The sequence below is a fragment of the Salvia splendens genome, chromosome 4 (assembly GCF_004379255.2).
Source record: "Salvia splendens isolate huo1 chromosome 4, SspV2, whole genome shotgun sequence".
NCBI classification, from domain to species: domain Eukaryota; kingdom Viridiplantae; phylum Streptophyta; class Magnoliopsida; order Lamiales; family Lamiaceae; genus Salvia; species Salvia splendens.
Window position 1 is genome coordinate 10,028,233 of NC_056035.1, and position 19,919 is coordinate 10,048,151.

The 19,919-nt window shown below is 37.9% G+C and overlaps 4 protein-coding genes and 1 pseudogene across 5 annotated transcripts in view; 2 read left to right on the forward strand and 3 right to left on the reverse strand.

The window, feature by feature from the left end:
* LOC121798419 (DEAD-box ATP-dependent RNA helicase 21-like) overlaps positions 1 to 19,919 on the forward strand; it is a 794,448-nt gene that overhangs the window by 695,752 nt on the left and 78,777 nt on the right. The window lies entirely within an intron of this gene.
* LOC121798442 (F-box protein At1g67340-like) lies at positions 569 to 2,397 on the forward strand. Its single transcript, XM_042197449.1, has 3 exons — positions 569 to 963; positions 1,048 to 1,210; positions 1,300 to 2,397. Exons 1-3 carry the CDS (start codon positions 764 to 766, stop codon positions 1,918 to 1,920), a joined length of 984 nt encoding a protein of 327 aa, XP_042053383.1. The 5' UTR covers positions 569 to 763; the 3' UTR covers positions 1,921 to 2,397.
* Positions 7,749 to 9,372, reverse strand: LOC121798459 (REF/SRPP-like protein At1g67360). Its single transcript, XM_042197478.1, has 3 exons — positions 9,189 to 9,372; positions 8,854 to 9,093; positions 7,749 to 8,440 (listed from the first exon to the last, which is right to left on the reverse strand). The coding sequence occupies exons 1-3, from the start codon at positions 9,201 to 9,203 to the stop codon at positions 7,985 to 7,987; spliced, it is 711 nt and encodes a 236-aa protein (XP_042053412.1). The 5' UTR covers positions 9,204 to 9,372; the 3' UTR covers positions 7,749 to 7,984.
* On the reverse strand, positions 9,882 to 15,040 carry LOC121798423 (meiosis-specific protein ASY1-like). 2 transcript variants are annotated; one of them, XM_042197424.1, is made up of 22 exons: positions 14,950 to 15,040; positions 14,785 to 14,841; positions 13,883 to 13,979; positions 13,726 to 13,794; positions 13,551 to 13,643; positions 13,218 to 13,341; positions 13,066 to 13,135; positions 12,933 to 12,974; positions 12,606 to 12,734; positions 12,411 to 12,524; positions 12,241 to 12,283; positions 12,090 to 12,131; positions 11,875 to 11,999; positions 11,738 to 11,750; positions 11,564 to 11,640; positions 11,365 to 11,463; positions 10,942 to 11,092; positions 10,784 to 10,860; positions 10,640 to 10,697; positions 10,391 to 10,560; positions 10,204 to 10,308; positions 9,882 to 10,130 (listed from the first exon to the last, which is right to left on the reverse strand). In XM_042197424.1, exons 1-22 carry the CDS (start codon positions 14,950 to 14,952, stop codon positions 10,077 to 10,079), a joined length of 1,812 nt encoding a protein of 603 aa, XP_042053358.1. In that variant the 5' UTR covers positions 14,953 to 15,040; the 3' UTR covers positions 9,882 to 10,076. The 2 variants fall into 2 exon arrangements, with proteins under 2 accessions (XP_042053358.1, XP_042053359.1); XM_042197425.1 differs by lacking the exon at positions 14,950 to 15,040 and having other exon boundaries at positions 13,883 to 14,010; positions 14,785 to 14,794.
* On the reverse strand, positions 16,116 to 17,828 carry LOC121798451 (annotated as a pseudogene).

The following is a 19,919-nucleotide window of genomic DNA, read 5'->3' on the forward strand; positions in this document are numbered from 1 at the left end:
TTTGTTTGACTCTAATTCGACACTTCATTGATTATTTTATAATACAGATTACTGAAAAAATAACTTTCCATTTTATATATTAAATATATAAATTATATATTAAGTTTGTATTAATATAATAATAGATAAATGAATTAGAAACTTCAAATTCACTAAAAAAATATATTTAAATTTCTAAACATGCTTTAAAATTTCTTGATGTTTATGTTTTATGTTGCATAAATCTCAAATATTAGTATTTGATCATGTTAATATTTGAGTTTACGCATATATCTCAAATTTATCATAATTAAATATTTTACATTTAATAAATATAACTAATTTTCACCATTATTTATTGGATTGATCGCATCTTAATTTTATCGGTAGCAACCCGATTAACCCGATGGGCTAGCCCGAAACCCGAGCTTTTAGGGTTAGAGCTGAACTTTTATAACCCGAAAAAATAACAACCCGATTAGCCCGCACCCGATTGACCCGCAACCCGAATATGGTTGGCCCGAAACCCGATGGGCTGGCCAGATTGACATCTCTAAATGGAATCACGTGTGCCAAGATATGGTCAAAATGACACGCAGGGGCAATTCTGTCATTTACATCTGTAAAACGATAAATAAAGTTTACTTTCCTTATTTTGACATTGTAGCTGTTGATAAATTATAGGAGTATAAAAACTGTGATTCCTTTTCTCATTTGTATTTGTGTGTCCATATACAAAGGCAGCTAAAGCTAAAGCAACGAACACAAGAAAGTTGATTGCAGAATGAGAACGAGAAGAGGTCCGTGTTATCCCAAGCCCCCGGATTTCTGTATCGACCATGAAATTCTCAAGAGACCAAAAGTGCAAGTTGAATTCTCGCCGGATTTTTTGAATTCTCTCCCGGATGATCTTGTGCTGTCTGTTCTCTGCAAGCTCACCTCTACCGCTCGATGCCCACCCGATTTCATCAATATTCTCATTACGTATGCTTTTTTAAGATTGCATTATGCATTTACTTTGGGGTTATATTCTATTCTAATTTGTTTCTGTTTGTGGTTAATCAACAGATGCAAAAGACTGAACAGATTAGGCCTGACCTCAATCGTACTGTCGAAAGCATGCCCGGAAATGCTGGCGGTGAAGGCGAAAAACTGGTCGGAATCGAGTCACCGGTTTCTCAAACTCTGCGCCGATACCGGAAACGCTGAAGCCTGCTACACCCTTGGCATGGTCGGTGTTTTCTTTAAAATGTTTTCTCAATTGATTTACTTTTTCTTTCTATCACTGAGATTTATTACTTCTACTATTGCTGGCGGCAGATTCACTTCTACTGTTTGCAAAAACGAGGCAGCGGCGCGTCACTGATGGCGAAGGCGGCGATCGCCTCCCACGCGCCGGCTCTCTACTCCCTCGCCGTCATCCAGTTCAACGGCAGCGGCGGCACCAAGAGCGACAAGGACCTCGCCGCCGGCATCGCGTTGTGTGCACGCGCCGCCTTCGTCGGCCACATCGACGCCCTCCGCGAGCTCGGCCACTGCCTCCAGGACGGCTACGGTGTGAAGAAGAACATCGCCGAGGGGCGTCGCTTCTTAATTCAGGCTAACGCGCGTGAGCTCGCCGCCGTCCTTGCTGTGTGCCCGTGGCTGCTTACCGATTTCCGGTACAATGTGCCGTCGCCGGAGCCCCACCCGGCGAACCGGTTTTTGTCAGAGTGGTTCTCGGACCGAACCGGAAATGTGATCGGACCGGGTCTTCGGCTCTGCTCTCACTCGATTTGCGGCAAACCGGAGACACGTAGGCACGAGTTTCGTCGGTGCTCGGTGTGCGGAGCAGTGAATTATTGCTCACGGGCTTGTCAGGCACTGGATTGGAAACTGCGCCATAGGGTGGACTGCACTCCCGTTGATAGATGGGCCGACCAAGACGGCGCCGGGCTGTGAATGTGACGGTGACGGTGCCGGAACGGGGCTCTTTTTTTAAACGGCTTGTATAGTTTTGGAGAGGAATTTACAATTTAGGAAGGTACTGAATTTTGGTTGGGGCGAAAATTGAATTAATATAAAAGTGTTGACGCTTATTTAATCGTACAGTGCAGCATAAGATTTTAAACTGATTTAATTTTGTGAATTGAGTGGAAAGAAAAAAATTTAGAGAATGATGATATTTTTTTTAGAAAATATGTAATTAAAGTAGGATAGAGGAGTATTTAATTAGATTGACATTTTGTTAGTGGTAAATTATTAATTTATGTTGTACATGAGGGTGAAGAGTTAAAACATGAGACGAGCATATCACATGAAATGTGGGACATGTGATAGGCAATAGAGACTAGAGAGGTGTGATTTTCCTTTTTATTTAAAAAAATCGAAATTAATTAAAAAATTGTTTTTAAATAAAAAAAATATTTTCTCACTTTCCAATAAATTATATCCGTTTTCTCACTATTTTAATTTATTTTTCATTTTTCCCCCAAAATTCACATTTTCACCTATAAATACCTCAATTTCCACACAAAAAAAATTCCAACCACACAACACAATTCTTATCTAAATTCTCTCGTCAATTCTCACTCTTTCACTCTTGTAAAAAAATGTCCGGCTCCGGCGACCACCCCTTCGACTCCCGCGGATGGAACCACGAATGGTTCGGCCCAACACCATTCCCTAGTCCGAATAGGCCAGAGAGCTAGTCTTCCATGAGGGTATTTTTAGGCTTTAATTATGTAATTTTTAATTTGTAATATTTTAATTATGTAATTTTTATTTTTTAGGATTTTAAGTATGTAATTTTTATTTTTTTGGATTTAATTAAGTAATTTTTATATTTTTTTAATTTGTAATAGTAGTTAGGGTATTTTTTTTAGGAGCATCCCATTTTGCATTTAAAAGTATGCAAGATTTATGAATCTTCAAGCTAAGAATACAATGTGATTACAGCCTTGGGGAATACACTAAAAACTGAGTGTATTAGAAGATGTAATAAGTAGTCCAGTAATTGGTTATTTCAATATTAGAGTTGGGTGGAAAGTAATTTGGGTTGGGGTATTAAAAGATGACACATAATTGTGGCCCCACCAATAAAAAGATGAAGACGAAAATAGAATGAATTGTTTGGATGGTCCTAGAAATTACAATGAGAAGCTAGCAAGGCAATTTACTGGTCATTTCCTAAGCTGTACCACTTTTATGTTTCGTCAAAATGTTGTAGTAGTGAAAGAGATTGGCCAAACCACGACTTTACGATCAACTAAAAAAATGGGTATTGTTTTAACTTTGAAGAGAGATAAAAATAAAGTTGAAGACTATTCAAGTGGGGAATATGAATATGGTTGTATCAGGATGCTATGTTGGAGTATTTTTAATAAAATAATGTGGTGTATCAAACAGCCATGTGGCTGAATGCTCAGTAGAGGATCCAAATTCATTGTATGATTGTATCAGTCTGGAGCAATAAGTTAAACTATTTTATTTTTCAATTTTTTAAATTTCACAATTTTATGCCCCTTCTCAAACTCCTAAAATTTCTCTTTACTGTGTGTTTTTATTCCTCCTAAATTGAATTCTTGAATCTGCCCTTGATCGGGAGGGAAGAGTTCTCTTCTCCAAAACAAAAGCCAGAGAGAGATATAAACACGTATTCTTCTTTAATCACGGTTTTCTCAACCAAAATACAAATAATCCATTTCAAGCTTTTTTCTGGTCAAAAATACCAACAAACCCACAAAATCCCATTCAACTTTCAAACCCATGTGTTGTTATGTTGGTTGAGTATGCAAGTTGGAAACTAGTTGTCGTATTCTCGAATTTTCATGATGTACTTATACACACACATGGATATAGTCTAATACTTCAAACTTCTATAAACTCCAAATTATGATTTGAACCGTTAGAAAATATCAACAAATAACTATACAACAATAAAAAATGTCAATGTAGTGTCAAAGTTGATGTTGTGTTGTAATGTATGACACTGTGTTTGTGTAATATTTAAGAAAATGATATCCCCTCCGTTTCTTATAATTTGTCACCATTTGATCCGCTGCGATTTTGGCTATTCCACTTTTATTTTTATTATGTATAATTGACTAGTTAGTTGGCTATAAACATTTATTTATGGTTCGAACCAATGTATAGTACTCTCTCCGTTTCTTCATAGTTGAGTCATTTTTTCATTTCGGGAAGTTTCTTCATAGTTGAGTCATTTCCATATATAGTAATTATTTTCTCTTTCTTACTTTACTCTCTTACTTTTTTCTCTCTACTTTATTCATTTTCTACTTTATTTTCTCCATATTTTTCTCTCTCTTACTTATTTTATCTATTTATTCAACAAACTCAACATCCCTTTCTTAAACTCCGTGCCGAAAAGTTTCGCCTCAACTATGGTGAAACGGAGGGAATACTTATTAACTATAGCAATTTATTATTTGTCTTTTCACTAAATGGGAGTGGATATAATCTTTATTATTTTATTTTTAATTATACTTATATTTGATTAATTTATAGAAAATATGATACATTTAGTTTTATGTAAAATTTTAAAAAACTCTTTCTTAAATATAAAATTTAAGTAACAATAATCTCTATTTTAAAACCAGTAAAAAATTTCAAGTAATAAAACACACAAATTTTATCAATTTTTATATATAATCATTTGGCTCAATGAAAAATAAATAATTGAGATAATAGAAAAAAATTAATGAAGTATTAAATATCTAATTGGTGTAATTATTTATCACACCCCCAATCTAATGTTTCTGGATCCACTTGGTCCACTATAAAAAATAATAAAAATGAAATGTGACAAATTTTTAGGGACTAATGAAAATAAATAATTGACAAATTTTCAGTCACGTAACTGTTTTCAGTTTTGGCAGGTAAATATTTATATACTCCGACTAGTTAAATACTACTCCCTACTACTAGTGATTAGTGCATGCATGCATATACATATTCATATTCTGACGCATATCAGGTTAGAAAATTTTTAAAATATTGAATATTGTAAGTATATCCAGAATTATAGTAGTAATACATGTAGATTGAGATTGACTTAAACTGAGAAAGAGGAAGTACCTCAAATAAATTTAGGAACAATAGGCTTTATCAAATTTTTTTGTGCATCTTAACACCGATTATTGGGATAAAAAGTTTTCGGCCTCAAACATAAGCTGGCATGCAAGTCATTGGGACCTCGCGCACGCGCGCACGCACACACAAACTCTCATTTGAGTAGTGTTTAGCTAAGGACGTCCACAATAGGGGAGCTGCAGCCCGCCACCCCACAATAGGGGAGCCGCGGCTCCCAGCCTGGGGGTGGCTGGGCCGCGGCTCCCTATTGCTAGAGCCACTGAGAGCCGCGGCCGGGGGGGGGGGGGGGGGGGGTCGCCCAACTCAGCGCCACCAAGCTGGCCGGGCCGGGGCGCGGCACGCTATTGTGGCGGCCGAGGGCCCCGGCGCCCGCCCAACTCCAATTTTTTTTTCTTCCTATTTTTTTATAAATACACAAATTTTCCTCCATTTGTCCACTCCTTTCCAACCTCCACTCTTTCCAATTTATCCCAATTCAACTTTCAAAATATGGATTCCGACGATGAAGAGTACCAACAAGCGATCGATGGGGAGTTCAATGAGCTGGTTGCAACGTGAAGCTGAGGAGGTGGAGGCGGCAGTCCCTCGGCGGATCCATCATCGGCGGACAATCCGGCATGACCATGTCGGGGCCGACCAGCGGTTGATGGAAGGCTACTTCGGCTATAACCCCCGTTATCCGCCAAAGATTTTCCGTCGACGATTTAGAATGTCGCAACGGCTCTTCATCCATATAGGGACGTGTTTGGCGCAATGGTTCAGGTGCTTCACCTTGCGACGTGATGCCAGCCGCCAAGTCGGTTTGTCGACATATCAGAAGTGTATCGTTGCAATTAGGCAGCTTGCCTATGCCGGAGCCACTGACATGTTCGACGAATATCTACAGATGGGCGAAACGACTACCCTAGAGACGCTGAGGCAGTTTTGTAGGGGCATCAAGGATATCTTCGGTCCGGAGTATTTACGGAAGCCAAATGCCGATGAATGCCAGAGATTGATACATATGCACGAGACTGTGCACCATCGATTGCATGCACTGGGAGTGGATGAACTGCCCGGTGGCTTGAAAGGGGCAGTTCACCTCTGGATTCAAAGGGAGACACCCCACGACGATCCTGGAAGTTGTTGCTGACTACCGTTTGCGAATCTGGCATGCGTATTTTGGTGTCATTGGGTCGAACAACGACATCAACGTTCTACAGTCGTCGCATCTCTTAATGACGAGTGCCGGGGTGAGGGTCCGCAAGTCAGATTCGTGGCAAACGGCACGCAGTACAACAGGGCATACTATTTGGCCGATGGGATTTACCCTCGCTGACCCGTGTTTGTCAAGACTATCCGGCAACCGGTTGGGCCGAGGCAATCCTATTTCGCGCGAAAACAAGAGGGTGCTAGGAAGGATGTTAGGTGAGCTTTTGGTGTCCTCCAATCGCGATGGGCCATTCTACGGTGCCCAGTACGACAATGGCACGAAAATGATGTCGCCGACATCATGTATGCATGTATCATATTGCACAATATGATAATAGATGATGAAGGATTTGCTGCAGAAGGCTGGGCACCGGAAGATGGGGCTAGTACAAGTCACGATATTGCCACCGGCCCCCTGTAGATAGGGGTACCGCGTACTAATGCATATTTGATTCATCGGTTCACCGATATGCAGAGGGAAACAACACATACGACACTGTAGGCTGATTTGGTTGAAGAGGCCTGGAATCATAGGGGAGGGGGCGCAGCGTGATATGCGTTCACGTTGTTGTTTTTGTGATGTCGATAATTTTTGTTATATAATTTTCCCCTTTATATAATACAACGAAGATTTGGTTTTAATATTTTTTTATTAAATTACAAAAAAATTATTTTTATTTTATAGTTCATTAAAAATATAACAAAAAATGAAAAAAAAATTGTGGTTTAGGCTTGTCCACTATTGTGTGAACAGGTTTTTTTGTGGCCCGGCCAAGTTTTGTGGCATTGGCCAAGTTTGGTGGCTTGGCCTTGGGCTCCACTACAGTGGATGCCCTAAATAGTCACCATTGTAACCATTTTATATTGGAGTATCTTTTAAAAAACGTGCTATGCCTTGGTACGGGCATTCCTCAAATGAAATTCAATGTCCTAGTTTTTGTATTTTATTTACAATGTCCCCTAAATTAATTATTTTAAAAATATTTATTATAAAATATACTCCTATTCTATTATAATAATGCACACCTAATCCGTATTATTTGACAATTAGAGTTTTAAAAATTACTATATATTTATCAATTCTAAATAAATAACTATATACCATGATTGGTGCAATAAACTCTTCATATGTAAACACAAAATTCAACTAAATGGAGTATAAAATTGAAATTAAAGACAAAAAAATAAGGATATGCTAAAAAATGCTCGTCATAGATGAAGTGAGACACAAAACAAATAGAGCAGTAGATATTATACATGCATCTGCCAAATGAAAATGGTGTTGCCATTGCCATACCTCATTTAACATGTTCCCACCACTAAATTAACTAGTACTCCTATTTTAATACTATTATAAAAATAAAACTAAAACACAATATAGGTTGAAATCGTAGTAAAAAATGGAGTAAAATAAAAAATATATTGAAACCCGCATTAACAGGTTGGTACAAAGGCTAGTCATCCAAACAATCCATCGACATAAAGAATATTAAAGTCCACATAATATTGCATGATAATCAAACTTTATCATTTGAATACTGAATACTCGTGTGATGTACATAAAACACCAAATGCTGCCAAGAGTCGCATAATGTACACAAGAAACACACCATACGCTCGCAGAAATTCCCCCCATCACACGCCCACACCACCGCCACCATTTACCCAATTCAAAGAGAGGGACAAGCACACTCACCTATTAGTATTTGCAAGCACCCCCGACCTATTCCTTATCCGATCCACTATCACTCGAGCTGGAAACCTCCTCCTCCTCCTTAGCCGCGTCTGCCTCCACTCGCTTATAAGCCTTGGCCATTTCCTCAACCGGGATCAAAGGGGCATAGCAGAACAAACTATAGCCTTTGCCTCGCATGCCTTGGACCAAGTTATTGTACTTCTCCGAATAATGTGTGGCTGTTGGAGCGGCGACCTCAGACACGCTGTGCAGAGATGGGTGCTGGTTGATCTTGTACCACACCACGGCTAGCTGGTTGACAGCAAAGGTCTTGGAAATTGAAGAGGCACGAGACACTGCAGCGAGCGGACCACCAACCTTGGCTTCCTCAGCCAGCTCTTCAACTGTAGCGGACGCCTTCTTCATTATTAAGTGGACCTTGAGCGCAACATTCTTAGCCGCGGGTGGAGCACGCTCATCGAACGTGTGAGACGCTTCGTCCACCTAAGACAACAACCAAACAATTCTGTCTTTTTTATTGCTCTTTTAATCAAAAGATTATTTGGAAGGATTTGGTTAAAAAATGATTGTTTTCCAACTGACATAATTACATGCCACCAGATGTAAATAGTTTTCAAGTGAGATTGGTCAGATTCGCTATTCAGCACTAAATGAATACGAGGAAATAATAACTAGAAATTCACAAAACTAGCAGAGCATGAGATTGATTGTGATTACGAATCACCAAACAAAGATCACAACAAAAAAAAACAGAATTAGAATTAATCACGATAACTGATGCAATCAATCGAGATCACAGCAATAGATCTCACCACCACACTACGAAATCTAACCTTTTTTAATAAATAACCGCATCAGCATGTGAAATTCGTAGAAGATAACCCGGAAAATCTAACCTTATTGTCAAGGAAAACGAGGAGATGAGTAGGAACGTCTTTGAATCTTTGGTAAATGGGGGTGACAACCGCAGCTACGGCGCTCTCCGCCCTGTCGACAGTGGGTTTGAGCGAACCAGAATTCTGCTTAGCGTGGTCGTAGATGTTAGAGACCAGATCGACGACGTTTATAGTGAGAGTCCTCACAAAACCTAGGCGCTTCAATTGGATGCCATTTCCGGCAGCTCCCTCCATCTCAACCTATGACACAATCGCCATAACCAAACACAAAAAACACAGATTAATGAGAAAATGTAGAAATGGAAGAGAGTAGAAGTGGAATTGAAAGGAGCAACCTGAGATGAAGCCATATTTGAGTGTAACAGAGAATGTTGTTAGCGTGAGCTGAGTTTTGCAGTTAATTAGTTTTCGGATCTTGCAGTAGGAGTGGGCATTAGTCACGCGAGAAACAAAAGTTCTGGAATTTGAAGAGTGACGGTGGATTTATGGCCACGTGTCGTTCAACATACCTTCAGATTCTCCAGGGGTCTGGAAATAATCAACCCGATTAGTGTTGTCGCAAACTCGCAATGCCACAATGACATTGGGCTTTAATGATTGGTACAATATGGAGTATTACTATTATTTATGTATTAGTACAACATACATAAACGGTAAAATACTGTGAATATATATTTTAGGATATTGTGACGAAATTTTTTTTAAGTTTCTTCGGTTAAGAATTTGAGTCACTGCAAGAATTGATGAAAAGCACTATTAATTCTTAAAAAAATTTTTTTTTTACACTTTCATAATTAACCTAGGGCAGATCATATCTCAGTTGCAACTTTGTAAGTAACTTCCTCCTTATAGTAAATGGAATTTAGATAAACAATGCTATACATACAAAGACTAACTATTGATTAGATATGTTTTAAAATTTAAACTATACCGAGTTACTACATTGCAGTAAAGTGATACTATTACTAAAAGATAGAGTGAGTGAGTAAATTAATCCAAGTTGCATTGTAGAACTTGAGATCCACCAAACTGATTGCTTCAAAATTCACTCCGAATTGTGACATTCCACGTCTCAGTCAATATGTATTAAGCACTTAAAACCATTCTGAAGTACCATTAGCTGATGAACAAAATAAAAGAGCAAACTACATTATACTCGTTAAACAAACATGAACCACGACAGAGAGAAGACGACCATCCACAAGAAAACAGAGCATGAATACTCAGATAGCCACAGATTTCTGGCGCTTTGCGTATTGCTGGATCGGCTCTTTGACCTGTAATAAATTTTACAAATAAAAAATGTTTTTATTTGAAAGCTTAGAAACCACATGTAAAAAATAAGCTTACCGTGCTTGTTTTTCTGAAACGTTTTTCCTGAGTGCACCTGCTCTCCATAACCAAGTCCATGTCGTCATCAGCCGCAGGCACAAAACTTTCTTTAGATGCTGCTGGCTGAGGATTTCAAATTGACCAGGTTACTATTTACTGTTACAAAATAAAGTGGGTGAAAGAGAGCATCTGTACTGAATCATACCTCAGCCCTGCTAGTTGGGGTGTTCCCAGAATGACCCAAATTCCTGCCAAGACCATTCTCAGTTCTAGTTGAGTCATTCATGTTTGCATCTGATCTGCCTCTTGTCCTGGTGATATCCGACCCGATGGAGTGGAGACCACCGCATGTGGATAAGTCCTTGTACTTGCTACCTGATTTCAAACCATAATAGAGTGTAAATCATGGTGCTAACTTAATTTATAATTTAGGAAGTATGGCAATGTTAGGCACCAGCAGTCTCAGTTTCTAGATTGTTGGCCTTGCCTCCTGATTTCTTATTATCCCCTTCCTGTTAAGAAGAACATATTGCTAAGCATCAAAAACCAATAATCTTATGGTTATTCAGTCATGCAAGAAATGCAGTACTAATTGTACCATTGCATCAAAGCTTAAGATCTTTTTCACTTCACTCAGTTTTTTCTTAGTGAGGTCAGATTGGATCACCCTCTTTCCTGGGAGAATAAAAAGCATGTCTGTAAATTACAGCACCTTTGATTTCATTAGAAAATTGCTAATTAGTTACATTTACTAACCAAGTCTCCGGTTGCTAGTGGCCTCAACATAGCCATCTTTGGCCATTTTGTCTAGAAGCTTCCGAACCATACCCTGGCTGGCTTTACCTTCGAGTTTGTTTTGAAGTTTTGCTATTGTTATATACCTCGTTGGAAGAGTATGGTACAAAGCCTGGAGCATAATATATCATATCAATGTTTAAATGCAAGGTCAGTTGTGTCGTGAAGGCAACAGAAGAGTGATGAGTGAAGCGTCTCAGCCCAACTTCTGTGTAAGTTCCAGCAGTAATAGTTGTTACTACTAGTATTTATCGACATTTCTCAAGGGCACGTTCAACAAGTTTGAAGATGTGAAGTGCTGTGCAGGATACAGCTTGTAATAACTCAATAATTTGAAGTTAAATTGAGTTATGTGGTATAATCATATGAATTAACGAAATTCACCTTCATGTACATGTGATCTCCTCTCCCAGCTTTTCCATTATATCCTCCCACTTGCACATCAACTTCTTCTTTTACAGCATCAAACTCGTAGTCTAAATTCTGCAGTTCAGTTGCAGTTCACAAGGAGAATACACAACTCATATACATGTTATAAATGAAACCAAAGGGGAAAAGGTCCCAACGACAAAAGAAAAAGAACCTTTTTCGAGTTAATGACATAACTATCTCCTGCAGCTTTAGTTACAAAAGTTTCCTTCACGAGCTTGTCCATAATATCTGGAAAATAGCCAATTTAGCATCAGATGATGGCTAATAGGTAAATAACAACGACTTCGTTTCTTTAGCTTGAGACATTAGGATCTTTTATATGTACCTTCAATCAAGACCTGCACAAATAGGATAAATATAGGTCAAAGACATTGACCAGAATAACTTGAATGCTTTATACCTGGTAACTTATTCCTAGAAAATGTATTTTTTCCACTATTGGATCATTTAAAGTGTTCTTACCACTGAAATGTCAGGGAAATTTGAGAGGACATCAGTGAGGTCCACTGTTTCAAGGTGATAAGAACCAATCCATTCCTTCACTCGCCCCAACTGCTGTTCATCTTCTGCTGGATCCTGGGTATTTTCTGCATTAACAGTGAGAAGATATTAAAACATCTTCTAAACTACATGAACATAGAAATCCATCTTAATGTATTCAGGTGATTAAATGGAACCTTCATCAGCTGCTCCATTATCCTCTTGAAATTGCTTTCTTTCTGTCCCACAAAATGCCAAAATATTGATTAAAAAGAAAAGTAGTGTGAGTTAAACTTTAAAATGTACAAAACAGAGTTATCTAAATCTGAAAAGTTTGAAAGATTTTACCTACGGGTGCTACAATGTGCTGATCATCATCTGAATTACTCGTCTGAATTAGAAGAAAAAAAAAAAGAAGACAAGTTCTTATATATCCAAACAAGATGATTGTACTTCAGTTTACAAGAACCAGAAATCACCGAAACAAGAGAACCAAAATGCAATCAACCTAATAATACCTCACTGTCAGATTCACTATCTCCATCTTTTTGGAGTGAATCAGCTCCCAAGCTTATTACTTCATCTTGATTATCATTATTTTCATCTTCACAAGGATCAAGCACACTCTTAACCTGTTAAGTATATAGTGGGAGAAGAGATTAAGAAAGCCTGCTTGATACAGTGAAAGTTTGAATTATGTTGGAATCCCATACCTTCAGAGCTAGTACCAAATGCTTGCTATTGACTTTTCCAACTTCCATCTTCAATGGATCTTTCATCCATGGATTGTACACTTCCTCATCTGTGCAACCTCTGAAAAATGGGGGTTCATAATCCATTGGCTGCAAAATTAAAGTTAGAAAGAAATCAAACAAGGCAAATGACTAAGCTAGCAGAACAATCTGAAACTCCCTGCATCCATGAAAACCACTACTGTTGACAGTTTATATGTTTTCCCATAATCTATTCAGAAAATCAGTTATGAGCAAACGAAGATTATAGATGTCTATAGAAATAAAACCACTCATGTAAAAGCCTACCGTGACATCATCATAGTACAGGAGCTTCATCAGAACAGTGCGCTGAAAGTTTGGGACACAGTCAATAAGGTATACAAGTGGATCAGGTAAAAAAGCCAGAGACAGTCATAACTCCGGTCTACAGAAACCGCACCTCTTCTGGCATCTTATCAAGAGTTCTCATCAGTTGCATTAGTGTACGGACCATCTTGCAAGCTGAACTCCTGTTTAATAAGATTTTCATATAGTTTGTGCAGAAACAGCAAGAAAATGTTTGGTTGTAGAAATGTTGCACACTTCAGTTACCTCATCTGACTTGGAGTTATTTCTGTTGTTGAATCATGTTTGAAAGTCCCTCCCTTCTTTGTCCCACTACGACTGATGTTCATTGAAACCTCTTGACTGTCAGAACTAGAGTAACTAAATGAGACTGCAAGAAAGGTTCTTCATTAGCATGCCAAATATAGAACTGGAAACATCGCAGTCAAAACATTAAACCATAAGAGTATATACAATGTTGAATATGTAAACAAAACATTAGGAATAATAATTTAATAAATGATGACTTTTCATCATCAACATAATTTGAACTTCTGTATATGTATAGCTATTTCTCTGGAAAGCTTCTCGAAGACTTACATGAGTACTCCTCAATCATTGGACCATCTACCGCCTCACAGACACAGAATAGCAATGTTTTAAGATATTTTTTCAGTAAAGCATCATAAACACCTATACAAAAAAGGTAATACCAGTATGAATGAGCTCCTGACCAAGAGAAATCGGAGATAGTGAAGATAGGTTTCAGATATACCTTTCTCCATCCAATCAATGAGTCTACGTGATTCCGCATCCATAGGCATAAGCTTTTTAATTTTCATATCTGTTACAATGTGAACATGACCTATATAATTTTATAGTTTTTGCTTAAGGAGAGAGAAAATGTTAATGGTCAGCACTTAGCAGCCTACCCAAAGCTGGAACAGACTTGTCATTGAAATATTTCTCAGGGAAAAGGCCTCTGATGTAACTGATATTGAATATGGCAATTCGCAACAGATTCCTCGTCTGATCAAATTCAGAAGCGATTTTCCGGATGCTTGTTACGCATAATATAACCATAACACAGAAAATACTATAAAAAGGAACATTAATATGCAAGGAAACGAATAAATACTGCAAATGATCGGGTCAGGAATAAGATCTGTGGGCTAAAATGACATCATAGCTGCAATACAAGCCGTAACCATAATACAAGTCAAGCAATACACATCATATATGAGTAATGATTTACAAGTTCCAATCATCTTGAGTCAAGTGACTATCATGTTATTTCAAACTGTCATTCAGGCGCATACCATCTTTAGCTTTTAACGTGAAGACAAGTGAACATTTTACAACTGAACACTTAATCATTCAGATCAGATACCACACAAACTTAATATATTCTTCCAAATATTGATAATCCAGTTCTCAATCCTAACTAATAGAGATCGTGCTAAAGTCACCGATTGAATTGTACAGTATTAATTCAGAATCTACCGAGAATGATTTATGACTATTTAAAAAGCAAAAACAAGATAAATATGCAACCATCTCCAGGCATTTGATCTGCATCAATAACAAGTGCAGCAGGAACAAGAGGTGCTTTCACGAAACCAAACCAAAATTAAAAATATATATATATAAACGGAAATTGAGATTTCTAATGTAGCGCAATCATATTCATCACAATATACCAGAGTATCAAAGTGCAATTCAAAAGCCAGTATCAAAGCGGTCGCAGATCACAAGTTAATAGCCGTTTGTTCATGCCGAAAACAAATACTAACTCGTACAGAAAATACTAGATCAAGCATGAGCGAGAGATTACGAGAAGAAGTGAGTCCTGCTCCGTGATCTCAGATTCCTTCACTTTCTGAGCAACCACCTGAAATTGTTAAAACGGTAGACATCTTAGCTACTATTGGAATCTGACTAACTAAACAAAGAGAAGTGGAAAAACAGAGCTGTTTCTGTGATAGATCTCTTAGCTCACCATTGCTTCGGAAAATCAGAAAGAAGCAAGAGTTTGGATTCTCGAATATGAGCTGCGAAAGTTTGTAAAGGATTTTGTGTTTTCTCAAGCTGAAACGAACAATACACTGGCGGGAGCTGGTAGAATTCGGAGGGGTTTTTATAGTAAATCTTTGGGCGTGTTAACCATGGTTAGGTTCATAATAACCGTAGTTCAAACGGCTTAGTCAGTTTGACTGCATGGGTAACGTGAAGATGGGTAAATCTGTAATTTCGGAATGAGGATGGGTTATATCTGCACTTGAAATGGGCAAGCATTTATTTACTGGCTTAACAGAAATTAATGCTTATAATTTCTTCACTGAATAAAAATGGGCGAATTTTCGCAGGTGAAGTACCGATATTTTATAAAGTTTGGACAAATCTAGTGTCACTGCAGCATTATGAAGGGCTGATATAGCGGCATTTGCTTGATTATGTTTCCGAGAAATTATAGGTGTACAATGATTTACAAAACAATACACATTTATGTAAGTTGAAGCTAGAAAATGGATTATTTATAGTCCCACTTCGCACTCACTAATAGACGAGATTATTTACTTGTTCGACAATTTTGTGACTAATAAACTACCACCCAGACAAATTCTCTCTTTATACACTCAATTTTATTCGATAGTTGGATAGAAAAACTTTAAACGGCTTAATTATGTGCGCCACGTGTCAAGAACATCCTAGTCTAATAAAGATAGACTTCTGATAGCGTGACAATATTTCTCCATATTGGTTTCATGGTTTGTTTACATACAAGTACAAGGCATTGCTCACATAATGAATCCTGTTTTTTAATGTCTTCAACTCAATTTTCCACTTTCCCGAATGTTATGTAATTCATCCCATCCTTTCTTCAAACCTTAAATCATTTCCATAAGTTTCTACTTTACCGATATTTGTTCCTCTAACAACATTGATTTGTGTAGGCGCCTCTAAACGATTGGAAATTCGAGGTAAAATGCTCTTTTCCGGAATTAATAATGTAATTTGCTAGTGCGTTTCTTGAGTTCTTTTAGAAAGAATAGTGCAAAATACCAAATTATAGTGGAGTGTTTATTTCTTGTGAAAGCAAATACAAAAAGCACGCAGCTACATTACTCTACATTCTACAATAACCAAATTTGATTAGCAGCCGTTACACACAAACATAAAAGAAATCAAATGAAGAGATCAAAAGAAGGGCAGTGAAGCAAATAAATCATCTTTATGAAAAGTGACTTGTATAAACTTAATTATTCATTTCCATTTCCGGTCAACATCTGCAGTCCTCAAACACCTTGAGATTGAGATCACACTGCTTTTACCTGTGTGTGGTTCTTTTAAAACTACTACTTGGGACAAGAACACGCAGAAGCAACTATGAATAAACATCGATCCTCATCTCTGCAACGGGTCTCTTTCATTGTACTCTAAAGGGGGGACTGCTGTGGCTATTTTCTCTCGGAGATTGTATTTCTGGGCGATTAGGGGCTATACGTCTTGAGCTCCAACTAAGCTTTCCAAGAAGGGGAGCAGCAATAACAATTCTGAATCGGTACGATCATCAAACCAGCTTTCAATTGGTATTCCATTGTCAACTTGGAAACCAAAAGCCTGCAAAAACATGACCATATAACTTGATAGTCTTTATACAGTAAGGCAGATAATAACCACATGTTTATACATAACTAATGAAAGCAGCCAGGAAATTGTTAAGGTGTGATTTTCAGACTTTTACCTGAGGTGAATTGTCAATTATAATGACACACGACAAGTCACGGCCAAGAACTGATAGGTCTTTTAGATAATTTCCGTCAACAAAGACACAGGAATCACGAAAAATGCAATGGCGAAAGATTTTCCTCTTGGGGTCCAAGACATTTAGAAGCTGCTCTGCATAGATGCTTTGACTCGCTGTAAATATAATTTACCTCAAAAATTCCAGATACTCTCTCTAGGAAATCTCTAAGATGAGGACGGCATCGCACATATACTGTGTGCTCTTTCATGTTGAAATTAACAGAGAATGTGAAATCTGCATCATTACATGGTTCAAGGGTAGAGTGCACCAAGGTCTCTGCCAAACACAACAATTCAATGGGAGTGTAATTTCATTACCATATAACAATGCCGGCAGGTATAAATTATTATCAACTTCAGTCGAGTTACTACTTACTAGGCAATCAGACAGTGGTAAAGGATCTCAATAACAATACCAGAAAATAACGGCTAAATGACAAACTATGCAGCATGCTTACCGTCCAAGTCCAAAACAAGTGATGTCGAAGGGCAGCTTCTTGTTTGTTTAAGTAATAGCAGAGGCCGGTAAGTTGGGACCACTGAAGAGAGGTCTGGTAAATTCTTTATGAAAAAGTATGGGTCAAAATCATCATATTCTTCAGCATCTTCATCCTCCCGACGTACATCCGCTGCCATGTGGTCCTGATTGTTCTCATCGATAAATTCGTGGTTTGAATTTTTCATGGAAAGATATATAGCTGAAACTTCTGGTGAAAGAGTGACACCACCTAAATTTCACAGAGAATAATCTAGTGAATTAACAGAGAAAGAAATTGTGGAATTTGTGGAGAAAAATACATTTCTATTTGCTTTGCAAATACCTGGGCAATCAATCTGGACGTTCTCCTTCGCACAGTCCTCAAATTGCCGGTCACCATTCCGGAAGTAATTATAAAACTCTGCTGGAATGATTCAATCAGAGATAAGTATAGGTACTTGAATATACTAGACACCAGAAAATAGACTTGGAAAACAAAAATGCAAATAAAAAAGGACTTGATCACTATTCATATACTATGGTACCTTCACTTGAAATATCATCGACATCACTTCTAGCAATGCGAAAGGAAGGAGAGAATATGGTGCCCGCACTGTAATTAGCAGCTCCATTCTCATGAATCTATAATATGACAAAACAAAATCTGGAAAGTTATAGCAAAACTTGTTTCCAGCATTCTTATTAGTTGTCCCGTGAATTTTTTCACAGGCAGAAACAAGAATGTAAACTGTAAATCATAATCAAAAGAAAATATGCATATGCAAAGCACTTGATCACCTTATTTATAAAAGAATTAAGAGACTCATGCTCAGTTTGATGACCCAAACATATGTTGGAGTCCTCTGCATCTAACAATCTGAATTTGGAATCCAAATTGGTTCCACCAACAGATTCCTGAACTACCTTTAATTTTGTGCCAACTGAAAATCCACAAGAAACCTCCAAAACGCATTAATTCATTTGAAATTCTAAATAGAATGAGGTGCATAGTAGCTTAGTTGTTTATTCAAAACCATAAAGAGTTAATTTAGTCCATTTACAAGTATAAAAAAATTAGAATTACCGATATAAACTTATATGTGTGTGAATGGATTTGTGAGTTGATACTTATCTTTGAATTCCATTACGTAAAACACATTAATATCACGAATTACTGTATACGTTGAGCAACAATCAAGAAATGACATTAGTAATAAGTTGAGCAAAAACTACGAAAGAGCAACACTAACATGTTGAGCAACATATAATGAAGAGGATATAAAAGTAAAATCAAGTAGTATTAAACCAAAAATTTGAAAAAAAAAAATCAATTTTTTTTGTTATTTAATTAATTTATGACTGACCATAATGTGTCCGGATAGCTTTATTCAAATATAAATCCCAAAACGCAGCTCAGCAGATATCTAGCCACTGATTTCGTTGCAGCCAATCGGGAGAACTATAAAGCTCCCATTTACAGAGAAATAGTAACATTAAAAAAAAGTTTTTCTCGGGAAAAAATGAACTCAACCACTTAGCAAATCCAAGTGCAGTTTGCCTCAAACTTGAGCCAATCAAAATAACCCTAAAGACCCAAAAAAATTAACCACAAAAGGAAGGCTGTAGAATTAGAGTATGCGTATACAAACCCAATCACAAAAAAAAGGGCGAACATATTCAGAAAACCCAGAATTGTAGCTGATGGTTTGGCGAATTTTTGATGGTGATGAATGCAGGAAGATGCAGATCACGACACAGAGATTTACGTGGTTCGATTTACTGAGGTAAATCTACGTCCACGGGAAGAAAAGAGGGCAGAGTTGTATTGCTTGATCTGTTTTCTACAGCTTACAATACAGACTTCTATTTGATATTTGATCTCTAGAGAACTTAACCTTTCTTTATCTGATCTGAGTTCTATTTATACATTGAACTAAGATCGTGGCTTGCATCACCACTAATGATGGTTGTGAATGTCGTGGAGGTCATGGAGATCTTGCATGGGTCCACTATCCTGCATGAGATCCTGCATGAGTCCACTATCTCTGTGCTTGATCCACTATCCTGCATGTGATCCTGCATGAGTTGACTATCTTCCAGTTCGGTCGAATACTGAGACCGAACTTCTGAACTATTGCCGAGCAGCTTTTGCCGATCTGAGAGTAGAGCTTGATTGGTCGGCTTTTACCGAGCTGTAGGCTGGGGCCGAACTCTTTGGTAATGCCGAACTGATACTCTTCCTTGGGCTTAGGGCTGATGGGCCGTCACTGCTATTGGGCTTGTTTAGTACGTACTCCATCACTACCCCCCCCGAAAAGCGAAGTGAATCACTTCGGCGAAGCGAGTCACTTCGGCATTCTGGATAAAGGTACGGGGGAGGCTGACGTCAGGGGACGTGCCTTGCGCGTGACTGCATTAAATGCGACAGTAAAATCCGGCCGTTGAATCCTGAAAAGGTGGGATTCGAAACGGTGCGATGATTTTGAAATCTTCTCCGAATCTGATAAATACGTCCTTTCTTCATCAGTGGAACACTTTTGCTATCGCTTCTTCTGCAATCTCTCTCTTTTGCGTAAAAAATTTCCTTCCGCTTTCAAGAATTTCTTCAGAATTTCTTCAGATTTTGCAAAGAGTAAGAACCATGTCTTCTTCTTCTTCTTCAGAGTTAGGTAGCGGTAGGAAAG

What these genes read in the sequence shown, in the direction of transcription:
- LOC121798442 (XM_042197449.1), top strand. Translation starts at nt 764, where the DNA reads ATGAGAACGAGAAGAGGTCCGTGTTATCCCAAGCCCCCGGATTTCTGT. An exon ending in TTCATCAATATTCTCATTAC is followed by an intron (nt 964 to 1,047) that starts GTATGCTTTTTT and finishes GTTAATCAACAG; the next exon opens with ATGCAAAAGACTGAACAGAT. An exon ending in CCTGCTACACCCTTGGCATG is followed by an intron (nt 1,211 to 1,299) that starts GTCGGTGTTTTC and finishes TGCTGGCGGCAG; the next exon opens with ATTCACTTCTACTGTTTGCA.
- LOC121798459 (XM_042197478.1), bottom strand. An exon ending in TCGTTTTCCTTGACAATAAG is followed by an intron (nt 8,441 to 8,853) that starts GTTAGATTTTCC and finishes TTGTTGTCTTAG; the next exon opens with GTGGACGAAGCGTCTCACAC.
- LOC121798423 (XM_042197424.1), bottom strand. An exon ending in TTGATAAGATGCCAGAAGAG is followed by an intron (nt 12,975 to 13,065) that starts GTGCGGTTTCTG and finishes CCAAACTTTCAG; the next exon opens with CGCACTGTTCTGATGAAGCT. An exon ending in ATGTCATTAACTCGAAAAAG is followed by an intron (nt 11,464 to 11,563) that starts GTTCTTTTTCTT and finishes ACTGAACTGCAG; the next exon opens with AATTTAGACTACGAGTTTGA.